Source organism: Schistocerca cancellata, chromosome 7 (assembly GCF_023864275.1).
Source record: "Schistocerca cancellata isolate TAMUIC-IGC-003103 chromosome 7, iqSchCanc2.1, whole genome shotgun sequence".
Classification (NCBI taxonomy): Eukaryota; Metazoa; Arthropoda; class Insecta; order Orthoptera; family Acrididae; genus Schistocerca; species Schistocerca cancellata.
In genome coordinates, this window is record NC_064632.1 from 30,043,785 (window position 1) to 30,063,304 (window position 19,520).

The following is a 19,520-nucleotide window of genomic DNA, read 5'->3' on the forward strand; positions in this document are numbered from 1 at the left end:
TTGTCCGAACTATTTACCGTCCATGTTTCACTTCCATACATGGCTACACTCCATACAAATACTTTCAGAAATGACTTCCTGACACTTAAATCTATACTCGATGTTAACAAATTTCTCTTCTTCAAAAACGCTTTCCTTGCCATTGCCAGTCTACATTTTATATCCTCTCTACTTCGACCATCATCAGTTATTTTGCTCCCCAAATAGCAAAACTCCTTTACTACTTTAAGTGTCTCATTTCCTAATCTAATACCCTCAACATCACCAGACTTAATTCGACTACATTCCATTATCCTCGTTTTGCTTTTGTTGATGTTCATCTTATATCCTCCCTTCAAGACACCATCCATTCCATTCAACTGCTCTTCCAAGTCCTTTGCTGTCTCTGACAGAATTACAATGTCATCGGCGAACCTCAACGTTTTTATTTCTTCTCCATGGATTTTAATACCTACTCCAAATTTTTCTTTTGTTTCCTTTACTGCTTGCTCAATATACAGATTGAATAACATCGGGGAGAGGCTACAACCCTGTCTTACTCCCTTCTTAACCACTGCTTCTCTTTCATGTCCCTCGACTCTTATAACTGCCATCTGGTTTCTGTACAAATTGTAAATAGCCTTTTGCTCCATGTATTTTACCCCTGCCACCTTTAGAATTTGAAAGAGAGTATTCTAGTCAACATTGTCAAAAGCTTTTTCTAAGTCTACAAATGCTAGAAATGTAGGTTTGCCTTTCCTTAATCTTTCTTCTAAGATAAGTCGTAAGGTCAGTATTGCCTCACGTGTTCCAACATTTCTACGGAATCCAAACTGATCTTCCCCGAGGTCGGCTTCTACCAGTTTTTCCATTCGTCTGTAAAGAATTCGTGTTGGTATTTTGCAGCTGTGGCTTATTAAACTGATTGTTCGGTAATTTTCACATCTGTCAACACCTGCTTTCTTTGGGATTGGAATTATTATATTCTTCTTGAAGTCTGAGGGTATTTCGCCTGTTTCATACATCTTGCTCACCAGATGGTAGAGTTTTGTCAGGACTGGCTCTCCCAAGGCCGTCAGTAGTTCCAATGGAATGTTGTCTACTCCGGGGGCCTTGTTTCGACTCAGGTCTTTCAGTGCTCTGTCAAACTCTTCACGCAGTATCGTATCTCCCATTTCGTCTTTATCTACATCCTCTTCCATTTCCATAATATTGTCCTCAAGTTCATCGCCCTTGTATAGACCCTCTATATACTCCTTCCACCTTTCTGCTTTCCCTTCGTTGCTTAGAACTGGGTTTCCATCTGAGCTCTTGATGTTCATACAAGTGGTTCTCTTATCTCCAAAGGTCTCTTTAATTTTCCTGTAGGCAGTATCTATCTTACCCCTAGTGAGATAAGCCTCTACATCCTTACATTTGTCCTCTAGCCATCCCTGCTTAGCCATTTTGCACTTCCTGTCGATCTCATTTTTGAGACGTTTGTATTCCTTTTTGCCTGCTTCACTTACTGCATTTTTATATTTTCTCCTTTCATCAATTAAATTCAATATTTCTTCTGTTACCCAAGGATTTCTACTAGCCCTCGTCTTTTTACCTACTTGATCCTCTGCTGCCTTCACTACTTCATCCCTCAAAGCTACCCATTCTTCTTCTACTGTATTTCTTTCCCCCATTCCTGCCAATTGCTCCCTTATGCTCTCCCTGAAACTCTGTACAACCTCTGGTTTAGTCAGTTTATCCAGGTCCCATCTCCTTAAATTCCCACCTTTTTGCAGTTTCTTCATTTTTAATCTACAGGTCATAACCAATAGATTGTGGTCAGAGTCCACATCTGCCCCTGGAAATGTCTTACAATTTAAAACCTGGTTCCTAAATCTCTGTCTTACCATTATATAATCTATCTGATACCTTTTAGTATCTCCAGGGTTCTTCCATGTATACAACCTTCTATCATGATTCTTAAACCAAGTGTTAGCTATGATTAAGTTTAATCATACAGTAAAGCTGCATGCCCTCGGGAAAAATTACGGCCGTAGTTTCCCCTTGCTTTCAGCCGTTCGCAGTACCAGCACAGCAAGGCCGTTTTGGTTATTGTTACAAGGCCAGATCAGTCAATCATCCAGACTGTTGCCCTTGCAACTACTGAAAAGGCTGCTGCCCCTCTTCAGGAACCACACGTTTGTCTGGCCTCTCAACAGATACCCCTCCGTTGTGGTTGTACCTACGGTACGGCTATCTGTATCACTGAGGCACGCAAGCCTTCCCACCAACAGCAAGGTCCATGGTTCATGGGGGGGGAGGGGGGGGTATATGAGATATTGAATCTAATTGAAAAAAGGAGAAACTACAAAAATGCAACAAATGAAGCAATGAAAAGTGCATACTGACATACAAAAGTGAGACTGACAAAATGTGTGAAAAAGTGTGTAATGGCTGAATAGGAATATGCATGCATGCATGCATACATACATATATACATATATACATACATACTGGTACATACATAGATACAACCTATAGGAGAATGAAAGAGAATGCTGGATGAAAGAGAAGCATCTTTATGAAGAAACTGGCCCTAATTAAACAAGAGAAAGCAGAAAACAACATATAGATGGGCTATACTGGGGAAATGAACTTGAAGACACAAGTCCAGGAAGGGAAGAGAAAGTATATGAAAATGGGACAAGAGATGTGATACTGTCAGAAGAATTTGACAAAGCACTGAATGATGTAAGTCAAAGCAAGGCACATGGAGTAGATGACATTCCCACAGAACAACTGAGGTCCTTGGGAGATCCAGCCATGACAAAATTATTCCACCTCATATGCAAGAAATGAGGTGTCCAACAAAGGACTCCCTGGTTTTAAAATTAAATAATGTGAAAACATAAATCAGTAGAGGAATGCAACAAATGGTTGTTTACTGTGAAATCTGTAAGAATTTTACAGAGAAGTTCTCAAGTAGTAGTTACAAAAACTGGTAACAGATGGTGATGTAATCAAAATCTGTGATGCCTAAAAACCAGTGTCATTAAGCCATGAGTAGTCAATCCCACTGTTTAGATGTGAAAGAAGGTTGCTGTACCACAGGAAGAGATTAAAATCATGTACTCCATTGAAAATGTGATTCTGCTACTGAAATATCACAGGTTAGAAGAACACAATATTACAGCAACAAGACAGTTTTAAAACACTATTTAATCTTCCAAAAGATTTGCGAGTTCCTTGCCAAATTCTAATAGACAGGCTACATGACTGATGATTTAGTGGATAATGTTGACCCCAGGCCAACTCTAGTTAACTCCTGAAAATTTTGTCATGTTTTCTTCACATATTCAGCAACATCTGAGGAAATAGGTCCAAAGAATTGCAGAAGAGACTGATTTGAGGCATTCCAGCATGCATAAAATGCTGGGAATCAATCTACACACGTTTCCTTTCAAAATCCTGTCACCAGGTGACATCCACTCCATCTGTGTCAACCAGATTCTCACAATAACTGATAATGCAGGTTTTGATATTGGCTGCATCTGCTTGACAGAAGAATCATACTTTCCCCTCAGTGGATTTGTGAACAGGCAAATCGGATCATTTTGTGGTTCCAAAAATATCCATTTGTGTGAAGCAAAACCACTGCATCCTTCCAAGCTCCTGTTTGGACTGCAGTATGCAACAGAGGCATTACCAACCACATTTTCATGCAAGAATCTATAACAGATGAATGTGAAACTTGCTATTTTGAAACAACTGTCAAACACAGGAAGCATTGGAGGAGTGCCCAGACCATGGGTGTTTCATCCAAGATGCACACGAATTATATCACACCAAAATACTGTTTCACTTCCTTGATGAATACTTTGGGAATAAAGTAATTTTGTTGAATTATCCCAAATTTACCATATAGGCATTAATTGACCAATTTGATTCTTTGTGGTTACTTTCTCTGTCACACACTGAAAGACACAATCTAACAAAACTATCCCACCAAGCTGGACTAGATTGAATAGTTTATCTGTGCAGCAACTGAACCCATTTCCTTTGAAATGCTACAAGATGGGACAGCAAATTTCACTGCAAATTCATCTTCACTGCAAGCAGTGGACATTTTTAAAAGAATGTGATGTGAAAGCAAACAAAGCTTGCAGAGAACAAGTTTATTCACAATGCTGATATGAGCTGCACAGTGTACAGTGCTACATGTTAGTAGCTTTTGTAACTACTATTTCAAAACTTAAGTATAAAATACTTTTAGCTTTCACAATAAACATACTGTTTGTTGCATTATTCTATCAGTCTTCATTTTCCTGACATTTAATTTTAAAATTATGGAGTCCTTTGTTGGACACTGTGTATGATGCTTGTGAAATACCATCAGACTGCACGATGAATCTAATTACTCTATTTTCAAAAAAGAAAAGTATTGACAGATACGATAATTACAGAACTGTCAATTTAATAAGTCATTGTTGAAAAATACTGACACAAATTATTTATAAAAGAATGAAAACACTAATATTAGCTGACCTCAGGGATGGCCCATTTAAGTTCTGGAGAAAAGGGGAAACAATACAGACCTATGAATCATCTTAGAAATCAGGTTGAAGAAAGGCAAACCGACATTACAGTATCTGTAGTTTTAGTGGAATATTGTGACAATGTTCACTGGAAAAGACTCTTTAAAATTTTGAACATAGCAGGGATAAAATACTGGGAGCAAAAGGTTATTAAAATCTTGTACAGACCCCAGACTGCAGATAGACAGAGTCAAAAGATATGAGAGGTGGGTAACTGTTGAAAAGGGAGTGAGAGAGGTTTGTAAAATATTCCGGCGTTATTCAATCTGTACACTGAGCAAGCAGTAAACAAAACCATTGAGAAATTTGGAAAAGGAATTAAAGTTTGGGGCAAAGAAATAAAGCTTTGTAATTTGCCAATGACATCGTAATTCTATGACTGACAGTAAAGGACTTGGAACAACAGTTGAATACAATGGATAGTGTCTTGAAAATAAGTTATAAACTGAATATCAGCAAAAGTAATACAAGGGTGATGGAGTGTAGCTGAATCGAAAGACCATGCTGAAGGAATTAAATAAGAAAATGAGACACTAAAAGTAGTAGAGGAGTTTACTATTTGGATAGCAACATTTTTGACAATGGCTGAAGTAGAGACTATATAAAATGCAGACTGAAAATAGCAAGAGTAGCATTACTGAAAAAGAGACATTTTTAACACTGAACATAAGCGTAAATGATATGAAGTCTTTCTTGAAGGTAGGGCCTATCTGTCTGGAGTGTAGCTTTGTACAAAACTGAAACATGGTCAATTACAAGTTTAGACAAAGAGACAACAAAAGCTTTTGGAATGTGGTGCTGAGAAAAACATGGAAGATTAGATGAGTACATCAAATAACTAATGCAGAGGTACTGAATAAAACTGCAAGAAATTAATATTCATGACACAATCTGACTGGAGTAAAAATAGCATCTGCAACTAACCATACAAATCTTGGCTTGGTCCCTGCTTTCATGTGGTATGATCAGCACCAACTGAACAGCTCTGTCAGAAGAGTCAATATGGAGCTAGATCAGCTGCTTCGGGTGGCTACTTTGTCAGGCATAGGTTTGGTTTCTGTTGACGGTTTTGGTAGGTGAGACTTCACAAGACATAGCCTGTATCTCAATAAGAAAGGGAAGGGTAAATTGGCTGGGATGATAGCAAAATCCGTAAGGGGGGCAGGTGGCACTGAAACTCATGGGAGTACCTCTTTTTTAAGCTAAGACCAGTGTCCAGTGATTCAACGGTGAATGAAATTAAGCTTAATGGAGCTCAGACAGGCTGGCACTGGAGATGTTAAAATATCGCAAGATTCTGATAAAAGTACTGTGAAAAATAATGTTAGTATGTCACAAGTTTCTCATAAAAGCACAGTGAAAAATAATGTTAGTACATTGCATCAGAAAATCAGGGAATTAAAAAATAAAATAGGTGAGCTTCTTGTTTATTTAGAAGATTTAGAAACTGAGGGGGAAATAGATGTACTTGCCTGTCTGAACATAATATAGTCACAGATATGGAAAAGATAAATGTAGGTGGATATAAGTTTTCAGCATACATAATTAGAGATACTACAGAGAAAGGAGGAGCTACCATATATGTTAAAATTAGTCACAGTGTGAAAAATTTAGAAAAGAATTTTTTTGTGTAGAACAAAACACAGAACCATGTGCATGTGAGCTTAAATTAAATAATAGTACTTTTATAATTGTAGCTGTGTATAGGTCCCCATTGGGAAATAATCAGCTATTTTTGAAAAACTTGAATTCTTTATTGTGCTCTCAGACAAAGGGAACTAAATTATTGTTTGTGGGGATTTCAGTGTAGATTTTCTGAAAGAGTCTGATAGAAAGCCTGCCCTTGAAGTATTACTTGGTTCTCTCAATTTGATGTCAGTTATTGATTTTCCTACTCGGATGGTACAGAAAAGCAGCACACTGACAATGTTTTTCATACACCAAGAAATATTTAGTCAAATAAAAACTTTTCCTGTTAAGAATGGTTTGTCTGATCATGATGCACAGCTAGTTACAGTATGTGACATAGCTCCATACAGTAATTCAAAACAGACGTTCAATTAACAATTTAACTGTTGTGTCTAGACAAGACAGTCTAGACACAGGGTGAGGTTACCGAAAGGGCACGCGTCAACTCACACCGACTGGCGTGAAGTCTGGAACAGGATACTTTAGAAGGCACTAAAGAAAAGTACGTATAGTCTGTTTACTTAACTTTAATGCATCCTTGTGGTACATCGCTATTGACGATACAAGTGAGACTCTCTCCAGATATGGTTAATGGCGCCTTGCTAGGTCGTAGTCATGGACTGAGCTGAAGGCTATTCTAACTGTCTCTCGGCAAATGAGAGAAAGGCTCCGTCAGTGTAGTCGCTAGCAAAGTCGTCGTACAACTGGGGCGAGTGCTAGTCCGTCTTTCTAGACCTGCCATGTGGTGGTGCTAGGTCTGCAATTACTGACAGTGGCGACACGCGGGTCCAACATGTACTAATGGACCGCGGCCGATTTAAAGCTACCACCTAGCAAGTGTGGTGTCTTGCGGTGACACCACATTAACAATGGCAAATTTTAGGGAAAGCTTGCAACAGTTAAGACTCGGATGAGGTGTACAAGGATCCTGATGCTAATTTAAAACTTAACCTATTTCATGATATCTTTGTGAGTATATTTGAAAACAGTTTCCCTAAGAAAACAGTGAAATATATTGTAAGAAACCATCTAAAAAGCATGGCTTACTAAAGGGATAAAAACATCTTGTAAACACAAAAGGGAAATGTATCCTATAGCTAGACGGAGTAATGATCCAGAAAAAGTGAAACTACTGCAATGTATTAAGAAAAGTTACTAAAAAGTCCAGAAGTATGTGTATTATGTCTGAGATTAGCACCTCTAATAATAAAATTAAAACAATTTGGAATATTGTTAAAAGGGAAACAGGGCAACTGAGAGCACAGGAAGACTGTATTTAGGATTCTCAGGCACATATGTAGTAACTCATTGAAATAGGGTATTTTCCAGACACACTGAAATATGTTATTGTTAAACCATTACATGAAAAGGGGGATAGGTCTGATGCTAATAACTATTGCCCAATCTCACTTCTGACAGCTTTATCCAAAATTTTTGAGAAAGTAATGTATTCAAGAGTAGCATCACATAACTGGAAAAATGAAGTATTAACAAAATGTCAGTTTGGTTTTCCGGAAGGCTTTTCAACAAAAAATGCTATATTTGCTTTCACTGATCAAATATTTAATGCTCTGAATAATTGAACATCCATTGGGATATTTTGTGACCTCTCAAAGGCTTTTGACTGTGTGAATCATGAAATTCTTCTAAAAAAACGTAACTATTGTGGTATGAGGAGAACAGTGCAGAAATGGTTTCATTAATATTTAACTGGAAGAATGCAGAAGGTTGAAATTAACAGTACAGATAATCTGCAAAACTCATCATCTCCTAACTGGGGAGGTATCAAGAATGGTGTCCCACAGGGTTCAGTTTCTCATCCCTTATTGTTCTTAATATATATTAATGACTTGCCACTCTATATTCATGAAGATGCAAAGCTAGTTCTTTTTGCTGGTGATACAAGTATAGTAACAACACCCAACAAACAAGAATCAGCGGACTAAATTGTAAATAATGCATTTCAGAAAATTATTAGGTAGTTCTCTGCAAATGGACTTTCACTTAATTTTGAGAAAACACAGTACAAACAGTTCTATACAGTAAATAGCACAACACCACTGATAAATATAGACTTTGAACAGAAGCCTGTTGCTAAGGCAGAATACTGAAAATTTCTCGGTGTGTGCACTGATGAGAAATTGAATTGGAAGAAACACGTCAATGATCTGCAGAAATGTTAGGTTCAGCTACTTATGCCATAAGGGGAATTGCAAATTTTGGTGATAAATGTATCAGTAAATTAGCCTACTATGACTCTTTTCATTCAATGCTTTCACATGGCACCATATTTTGGAGTAATTCATCATTAAGGGAAAAAGTATTCATTGCACAAAAGTGTGCAATCAGAATAATAGTTGGAGACCATCTAGATCACCTTGCAGACAGTACCTTTGCAATACATATATTCACTTATGAAATTTGTTATTAATAACCAATCCCAATTCAAAAACAATAGCGAAGTGCATGGCTGCAACATCAGAAGAAAGGATGATCTTCACTATTCTGGGTTAAATCTGATGTTGGTGCAGGAAGGGATGAATTCTGCTGTCACAAAAATCTTCAGTCATTTGCCAAATAGCATTTAAAGTCTGACAGACAGCCAACCAACATTTGAAACAAATTAAAATAATTTGAATGACAACTCCTTCTTCTCAATAGATGATTTTTAGTTAAGAAATAAAAATAAATAAAATAAAAATAAAATTAATTAATTATACTGTGTAAAGAAAACGTATGTTAAGCTGACACATTCCACTTCATTACAAAAAGTCATATTCATGATCTATGGACCAAGTATTGATGTAATGTAAGCTAATAAGACACATTCTAAAGAATCAGATAATTGAGTTAATGTGCACTTATGGTGTCAGTGGTTCTTGCACTGCATGTTGCTATTGGCAGGTCACTGATATTGCTCATAACCAATCGGGTGATAGTATTTGGTAGCCAATGAGAACTGCTGAATCTAATGATTTCTTTCGGGAACAGATATGAACTGATGAACTGATTACAATTGTTTTCAATATGAAGAGTGCCAGAATAACTGTTATTAACTGGATCTTTTGAATTTTAAGCTTGCTTACTAATTTTCGTATTTCTTTTGTGGCTGGAAAAAACTAGGTGTACTGAGACACTGACTGTAACAAAGCTTGAGGCCTCAGTTATGTTGGAATGTGATGATTTGGTTGTGAGTTGACAAAGCTAACAAATAGTATGGAAGACAACTAGATGTGATGACAGACTGACCAATAGCATAGCCTGAGGCCTAGTTTAGGTTAGAATGTGACAGTTGTGATAGTTTGGATGTGAGGTGGAGAAACTAACAAATGTAAATGTAATATCCTCCATTAATTTTCAACATTGTAAATATTAATTTTAAATAGCATTGCTTCCAGTTGTGTAAACCACTTCACATACAGCATACATAGACAAAGTTCAATAAAGGAATCTCCACATGTATTATTAATAATTCAATTAACCTGCAAATCATGCCAGCATCCAGAGGGTGATGATAATTGCATAGTCTTAATACAACTCATTAGGTCCTGGTTTGTGCAAATGATAAGGCTGAAATATAACAACTTATTTTCAGATTTTGAGTTTTTATTTCCAATCAGTATTAATGGTCACAGAGTCAAAAAGACCGTCAATTTTCACAAGGAAACACAAATTAGTACACAACAGATGTGTTGTAAAATTGTACATTGTCTTCTTAACCACAACATGTCAAAGACCTTCACAAACTTTCTGCTATTACAGTTACAGCATGAGTGACGTATCTGGCACCAAAGAAGGATGATATATACTTTGTGTATTGTCTCAGAAGCTTCCAGAAACTTTCCTAAATCAAATTAGTATCTAGATGACATCCGTTTTTAAGTTTTACCACCATTTCAATTTAATGGATATATTTCACAAGCGTAAATTCTTTTAGAGATTTATGAAATTACAGTATTGTAAAAAAAGGTGTAAATATTTCTAACGTTATTGACTATGCTATGCTGATACCTTAATCAGCTACTGATTGTAAATCAATAAAAAAGCTGCTGATTGTTAATCAATAAAAATATAAATTCCTACATTTGTATTGAATAACTTTAAAATGACTTTGCAGGATAATAGTAAGTGAAAATATTCTGCTTTATACCCTTTTACTGTTATTTATTCGAAAACTAATTTTCATGGTACAGTAATTTAGCATGTATAACTATCGTTACATAAACAGAAAAATACATGTGTTGCAAAGTTTCACCCAAATACCAGAAAACTTCATAAATATCCAAAATCACAAATTAAATACATCACAAATGAAAATGATGTTCAAACATAGCTAAAAATCAGGTCATATGTCTCTGTAATTAAGAGAAATTCCATCAATTCTTGATTTATTAGAAAGAGAACTAGAGGTACTTACAGACTGACATGTACTACAGCTCAAACACTAGGTTACAGTGGAATGTACTAAGTTGCTTGTGAGTTGGCGAAGTCAACAAATCTCAACATAAAAATAAAACTGCTGTAATAGACTCATGTGTAGCAAAGCATCAAAGATACAGTGGTTACTGCAATAAAATTCTTGTATACCTTACTACTGATTATGCTAAAAGTTATAAAGACATGGTTAAATCCCATCCTAAAAAACAACCAGCTAACTTTATTTATGAACCATAGGAAATTATGAATGAGAATCTCAGTAGCTACCGATATTTGACTCAAGATTCATTGTGTCAACCTTCTGTGATTCACTGGCCAAACAATTGGCAACAGCAGCACACAATGGAAAAGCCACTGACACCATAAGTGCACTTTTACTGCAAATCATCAATTTGGTACGGCACAGCTGTGAGGGGAGCAAAAAATTATAAAGGGAGACCAAGCTTTAACTACAGTTAGCAGATTCAAATGGATGTAAGTTGCAGTTGTTATGCAGACATGAATAAGTTTGCACACGATATGATAGCATGGAGAGTTGCTGCAAACGTATCTTCAGCCTAAAGATCATAAACAATAACATCACTGAAATGTTGTTATCAAATTCACCATTCCTTAGTAGTTATATATAATTGCACCCTGTCTTTTTCTGTATAAACACACTCTATTCATTTTTATTGTCAATATAGTTGACAAGACCTGGGTCTTGAAACACAGAGCTATGACATCATACAATTTGCTACAAAGGTTCATTCCCAGTATGCTTGCAGTAGGATATTTATTGTTATTCATATAAAGATTGTAATTACTAACATGAGTAACTGAAGCCGATTGCATATTTAAAGATTATACAATACCCAAATTTAACAAGAAAAAAAATCAATACCTTGAAAACAGACAAGCACTGCCTGGCTGCGTTTGTACAGATGCTGCTGATTAAATTTATATGCTTCTGGGTTGACCATCAATGCAAGAACTTGATCTCCTGTTTCTCTACACCTAAATTCTTCTATTAGTTTTGAACCACAGAGGTTGCAATGAATGTATGATGTGTTTATGACACCTGGCATACAATAACCTTTTGAATTGATACACTTTATTTCCTGGCATCTGACAACTGAACTTTGGCTGAAACAAGACAAGAAATTACTCAATTAAAACTCACCATTAAATTAGAAAGCACTAAATTCCTTTTATAGAAACATCTTATACTTACGTATACTTATGTGGCTTTGATAGTGATATTACAACTCCTTGAAATGTTGATATTCCACAATATTCTGCACTATAGTCCCAATAAGAGACATTACGCAATATATTTGAAGGTCGCAGTACAATTTTTACTTGTCCTGGTAAAACAATGTGTGTATTTTCCATGCAATGTAGAGCAGTATATATCACTTTGTGTATAATAGAAAGAGCAATGTGTGGTTCATGAAACAGCAAGTTTGTAAAATGTTCACCTGAAACATTAAAATTAATTAACAGTACAACATAACAGGAGTGTGTGCTGGCCAAATACAAGACATTATTCAGAACACCAGTGAATACTTGTAAGACATTTTACACATACTATTGCTGTAACCAAGGTAATTTTCATGAAAAAAATTGAATTATTTTCCTCTCTGCCACTCAGAAGCTAGGGATAATTAATTTGTGGCTATTTTAAAGTAAATTTCTTGACGGAATCTGAAAGAAAAGTGTTGCAGAGGTGCTTTTAGCCATTAATAATTGGATATCAGTCGTAAATTTTCCTACCAAAGTTGCTCATTATAATACTAGAACCTTATAGAAAATGTATTCATTCAACAATTAGAAATATCTTGTAACAAAAGAATTGTCAGAGTCCAATACACAGTCACTTTACATAAATTAGTACCAGATACACTTTGGAAATACTCTTAGAAAATACTGCTAGTGAGGATGATTAATGACAAAACTACTGAAGAGTTTAAGGAAGCTTACAAAATGTTGACTGGGATGAGGTATACAATGAGCCTCACAGTAACTCCCAGAAACATGAAACTAAGTATATGAAGCAGAAGATACAGACAACAAAATGGAATCCTTTCTAAACACATTTCTATATCACTTCAATATTGTCTTTCCTCTTAACACACCACATCAGAAGAACCCAATAAGAAGCCATGGATAACAACTGGTATAAAGATTTCCTGCAGAAGGAAGAGAGATCTGTTGAAGTACCTAAAAAATAACACCATCCCCACCCCATCTCAAGAAAGATATATCAAGTAATATGTCAAAATCCTTAAAAAAGACATAGCACTAGCAAAGCGAACAGCAAATGACAACTATGAAGCAAAATCCTCAAACAAAACCAGGGCAGTGTGTAACATCATAAGGAACGAAACAAATCAACAACCATGTAAACACGAAAACACTATCCTAATCCACAACACCAGAGTTACTAATCCACAAGAAACTGCAAATATTTTCAACAATTACTATGAAAATATTGTTAAAAATCTGTTACAAAGCATCAACAAACCCACACACAACAGACAAAACAAAATAACAACTCCCGTAGAATCTATATTCTTCTGGGAAACTACTCCTGAAGAAATTGTACTAAATGCAAAGTACCTCAAGAATAAATTCTCATCTGGAATCGATGACATCCCAGATTTTATCATCAAAAACTGCATAAACAAAATAGCTCTCCCACTCTCAAACGTATACAACTTATCTTAGATGTCAGGTACATTTCCAAAATGCATGAAAGTGGCTTAAGTTATCCCAGTCTTTAAGAAAGGTGAAAAACTCAACACAGAAAATTACAGACCCATATCACTGTTACCTGTGTTTGGTAAACTTTTGGAGAGATTAGTTCTCCAAAGACTAATAAATTTTCTTGATAAGAACCAGAACTGATGCCCAGCATGGTTTCAGAAAAAAGAAATCCACGACAACCGCCATATATGAGTATTTACACTCCACCCTAGATGCTATAGACAAAAAACAAAAAGCAGTTGGGATCTTCCTAGATTTGTCCAAGGCATTTGATGTCATAGACCAGAAGATTCTTCTCAACAAACTGGAGTCAAATGGCATCAGAGGCACCCCACTAAACTGGTTCAGCTCATACCTGACAAATAGGAAACAAAAAGTGTCAATAAAACATAACAATCAAGGACATATCGAAACATACTACTCTGACTATTGCAATATTACACAAGGTATGCCCCAAGGCTCAATACTTGGACCAGCACTCTTCCTTGTGTACATAAACGACCTACCGTCAAAAATCAATCCCAGCACCAGTACACCTCCGCAGATGATACCAGTATCCTCAAAACAAGCAAAAATGAACATGAACTCCAAGAGGCCATACATGAAAATACTGATGAACATGGTGATTGGTTTGAGAAAAACAAGATCATAGTTAACACAAAGAAAGCCACTTACCTAAACTTCCACCTATAATCAAATAAAATTATGCCTGATATGAAATTACACAGTTCCCAAATATCCCCAAATACAGAAACAAGATTTCTAGGCCTATGGATTCAGGATAATCTAAAATGGCAAACACACATTAATAAAACTAACAGTAAGTTAAACCAAGTGTGCTATGCCCTGTGAATCCTCGCATACTGCACAAGCGCAGAAACTGTTCACACAGCCTACTATGCACAATTCCACAGTGTAATGCAGTATGGTATTATATTCTGAGGAGACTACACATAGCCCAAGCATTCTCCTAACCCAAAAGAGAGCTACAAGAATAATGAATAAGGCAAAGCTGACTGATAGCTGCAGACCTCTCTTCCAAAAGTTGCTCATCCTACCCCTTGGCAGCCTGTATATACTAGAACTATGCAAATTTGTAAAAAGTAATATTACAAAATTTAATAAAAATATAAATGTCCATGACTATGGTACTAGACAGAAAATGAAACTCCATGTTAAAGAAATGCACACCTCTGCCTTTAAAAACTCTCCCTCCAACAAAGGCATTAAAATATACAATAGCCTGCCATCGGAAATAAAAAACAGTAAGTCCCTGACTGTGTTTAATAAAAAAACTACAATCATTTCTACTTGATCATTGTTTGTACAGTGCAAGTGAATTTCTGCTCCACATGGGTGGAAAGAAACATGAAACAAATTGCAACAAAGAATTTTGTAAAGAGTAAAACATTAATGCAAGTATGTGCAAAAATCTTGCATCTGTATCATCTGCCACTAAGCAAATTAAGCGCATAAAAAATATCCAACCAGGTACTGTAGTGTATAAATGTGAGAAGAATACAGCACTAAAATACAAATGTGTAACTGAGTATGTAATTTGTGTGTTCATAACTTCTCAGAAAATATGTGTGTAAGCTCATGTTTGTGTAAACTTTCAGCATATTACTTCATGCCAGCAAATTATCATACTGTCCAACATCAAACGTATGTCATGTACAGTATTGATTCAGGGGACAATAAATAAATTAATTAATTAATTAAACATTGTTATTCATGATTTTGTATCAGTTTTTGAAAGCAGTTCTCCTAAAAATATAATTGTATGTAACAATGGCAGGACATTCAAGAGTGGAGTGGATTGGATTGGATTGTTTGGGGGAAGAGATCTAACAGCGAGGTCGTCAGTCTCATCAGATTAGGAAACGATGGGGAAGGAAGTCGGCTGTGCCCTTTCAAAGGAACCATCCCGGCATTTGCCTGGAACGATTTAGGAAAATCACGGAAAACCTAAAAGAGGATGGCCGGACGCGGGATTGAACCATTGTCCTCCTGAATGCGAGTCCAGTGTGTTGACATTCAAGAAACATTGGATCACTATAGGATAAGAGTCTCTTCACAATGAAAAAGCCAGAACATATAATGATCCCAAAATATTTCTTACAGTAAACAGCACTGAAACAGTAGCACGAGTCATAAAAAATATCCAAAGTGTACAATGTACATCTTGTCTGAAACTGACAAATTAGATAATAAACTAAAATCAATATGGAATATTGTTAAAAAGAAACAGGGGAAGAAGCCACAGAAGATGACATTATTTCTGCTGCAGAGAATGAGAGCACTGTGAAAGGCTGTTCATGTGGGATATAGAGGCATGTTTGATACCAGTCATCAGCTCTGACCCGTGACATGGGAAACATGTAACAAATGCCATAAACAATATGACGACTATAATGTGATATTATTAGCGATTCTTTCAAACGCACTAAGATACAGATCAGTCTGTTGCCACAACCAGGTTTTTTAGTATCACGTTTATTGGCTTTGCTAACTCGCAAGCATAGTATCACCCTCCAACCTAACCAATACGTCAGGCAGAGCCCCAGAGCAGTCTGTCACCACAAAGAGGTCTTTTTTTTTTTACTATGACATTCGTTGGCTTCACCAGCTCACAACCAGATTGCTACCTTTTACCTAACTTATGCCTCAGGCTAAGCTACAGATCAGAGTGTCCATATAACTAGTTTTATTTTATTTATCTTTTTTTCTTTCAAACTCGTTGGTGTCACCAACTAATAATAAAACTGTAAATATATGCACCAAAGGTGACGTTACACCAGCCATGAACATTACATCACTGGCAAAAGACAACAGGTCTTATCGAACATTTCTCTTGACCCGTTCATCTGTAGCATACATTTTTATAATTACTTTTAAAATAGAGCTGAGATACTTGACGCAAATAATTCCAAAGAGAAAACAAAGCAGACAATGAAGTAATGCAAAGGCTCTTTAGTGAATTAGCCTAAATATTAATCTCATGTCCCCATCTGAAATAAAGTAACTATTTACGACCCTGGAGATATTAAACGCAACCTCACAGCAGTGTTACCCATTTATGAAATTTGTTATGCTAAACCCTGCTAAGTTTGAGAGTAACAGAGATTTCCACATGTAAGACACTAGAAAGAAAACTCGTCTGCATCACCTTTTAATGAAACTAAATTTGACACACAAATGAGTGCAACTTACAGCTCAAAAAATCGTTAGCAATCCACCCACAGAAACAATATGCCTTGCAGACATAAGGAGTTTTTCCAAATGTACATTCCATATGTTTCTCCTTAACAATTCCTTTATACCGGTACCATAGAGGAATACGTGAGAAAATATAATTATAATTGTTTTTAATGAAATAACACATGCAACTGGTGAGCATGTCGTGGCATAAATATTAATTTTCCTTTTCCTTAGTTGTATGTTCAAATGGCTCTGAGCACTACGGGACTTAACATCTGAGGTCATCAGTCCCCTAGAACTTATAACTACTTAAATCTAACTAACATAAGGACATCACACACATCCATGCCCGAGGCAGGATTCGAACCTGCGACCGTAGCGGTCGCGCGGTTCCAGACTGAAGCGCCTAGAACTGCTCGGCCACTCAGGCAGGCAGTTGTATGTTAACGTACTGTGTTTATTATGCTGACATGTTCCACTACATATCGGGAAATTCTAAGTTCTCAGAAATACGGCGAAATATCACGCTTGTTATGATGGTGCGGGGAATGCTACTAACCTGATACACTCAACAGATCTTCCATATCAATTGGTAAATAGAAGTTTACGGGTTGTAAAATGCTGTTCTTTAGTGAACCATTGATTTGTTTGGCATAATATTCTTTCAGTTTTTCCAAATAATTACTTTTCTCCAAATATAGAAGAAAGTCTTCCTGCAACCTAATTCCAACCGTTGTCAGGTCTAGTCCACTTTCGAGAATATCTGCTGGTCTGCAAGTAAAACAAAAATATCTGCAAATATTAGTAAATATCTTTAAATGGAAAGTACATCAATTACGTAATAAAATCACCTCAGTCCGAATTCATTTTGCAACCACGCAACGAACATTCTCCGAGTTCTTCCGTACGATATAGATTATTCTGCAATTACAGTGGAATATTTGAAACAAGCGCCATTTAATCCAAAGTTCTTCAAATTTTAACACCAAACTACTGAACATCGACTACAAAGTATATCCTAACGTAGCACTTCCACAGGCAACGAAAAGGGTTAACATCTGCAGACACACCGGTCTTTAGCGATTTCAATACTTTCATGTGGTAGTTCGTGTAAGGATTTCTAATGTTTCTTGTTTTGTATTTTGTACCGTAGTAGCTATATCAAGTCCAGGGACGTATTCCCACATATTTTTTACAGTAAAACTAAATACTTCGTCTCTCATGTACCTATCTTTATAAGATTCACTTTTCTGATTTCGTAAGCATCACGTTTCTCATATTGTTATTGGTGACAACTTTTTTGACACTGAAACAGCTGAAGACGGGTTAAATCAAATTTTGAGAACGAAAACGTACTAGAATGGCTCGAAACCTAACCCTTAGGTTGAATAGTTAGTTATTAATATGTTTTATGGTTCATTTTGTAGGATAGATCGTAATGATGAGGAATGAGTCATTATATATTCACACTCATAAAGGACTCATAAAGAGAACAAGAAAATTAAAATCTTGAACCAAAATATTCAGTACTTAGGTAACAAAAAACTTGAAGTGGAAGTGCTCCCGAATGAAACACAATTGGATATATTATGCATCAGTGAGCATGGGCTAAATGAGATAGAACTCAGCTGCCTAATAATTAGAGACTATGATTTGAGTAATTATTTCTGTAGATAAAAACATAAAGATGGAGGTGTAGCTATATACAAGAAGAAAATTGGAAGTGTACAAGACACTGAATACTGTAAATATGCAAACCTTCCAACTTACAATGAAAAATATTATGAGATTACTGGCGTAATGAGTGAAGAGCTCAGAATTATCTGTGTACACAGGTCCCCAAGTGGTAATATTACAACATTTATGAAGAAACTAGAAAAATGGTTAAGATTAAAATGAAAACTGTTGTAATATGTGGAGACTATTTCATAGCTGTAGGTGAAGAATCAAAACCAAAACAAAAATTGAAATAGTCATAATTACAGTGTAATATGAAATCAATAGTAGATGTACCTACAAGAGTGACTGATCATAGTCAGATCATCATGTAATTCACATTCGCATACATAGGAGCTCAAAATAAGAAAAAAAGCAAGATAAGAAAGAAGTTGGAATTGTTGTTGTTGTTGTGATCTTCAGTCCTGAGACTGGTTTGATGCAGCTCTCCATGCTACTCTATCCTGTGCAAGCTTCTTCATCTCCCAGTATCTACTGCAACCTACATCCTTCTGAATCTGCTTAGTGTATTCATCTCTTGGTCTCCCTCTACGATTTTTACCCTCCACACTGCCCTCCAATGCTAAATTTGTGATCCCTTGATGCCTCAAAACATATCCTACCAACCGATCCCTTCTTCTAGTCAAGTTGTGCCACAAACTCCTCTTCTAACAAATTCTATTCAATACCTCCTCATTAGTTATGTGATCTACCCATCTAATCTTCAGCATTCTTCTATAGCACCACATTTCAAAAGCTTCTATTCTCTTCTTGTCTAAACTACTTATCATCCATGTTTCACTTCCATACAATTGCTACACTCCATACAATTACTTTCAGACACGACTTCCTGACACTTAAATCTATACTCGATGTTAACAAATTTTTCTTCTTCAGAAACGCTTTCCTTGCCATTGCCAGTCTACATTTTATATCCTCTCTACTTCGACCATCCTCAGTTATTTTGCTCCCCAAATAGCAAAACGCCTTTACTACTTTAAGTGTCTCATTTCCTAATCTAATTTCCTCAGCATCACCCGACTTAATTAGACTACATTCCATTATCCTCGTTTTGCTTCTGTTGATGTTCATCTTATATCCTCCTTTCAAGACACTGTCCATTCCATTCAGCTGCTCTTCCAGGTCCTTTGCTGTCTCTGACAGAATTACAATGTC

General features: G+C 36.2%; 1 protein-coding gene across 1 annotated transcript in view; it reads right to left on the reverse strand.

The window, feature by feature from the left end:
• Window positions 1–17,572, reverse strand: part of LOC126092417 (uncharacterized) — a 240,529-nt gene extending 222,957 nt beyond the window's left edge. The window contains exons 1-4 of the mRNA XM_049908004.1: window positions 17,480–17,572; window positions 17,188–17,399; window positions 11,893–12,139; window positions 11,563–11,804 (exon numbers count right to left, since the gene is read on the reverse strand). Coding sequence (XP_049763961.1) covers window positions 11,563–11,804; window positions 11,893–12,139; window positions 17,188–17,399; window positions 17,480–17,517 — 739 coding nt within the window. The 5' untranslated portion in view covers window positions 17,518–17,572. The remainder of the gene's footprint in view (window positions 1–11,562; window positions 11,805–11,892; window positions 12,140–17,187; window positions 17,400–17,479) is intronic.
• Window positions 17,573–19,520: the final 1,948 nt, after the last annotated feature.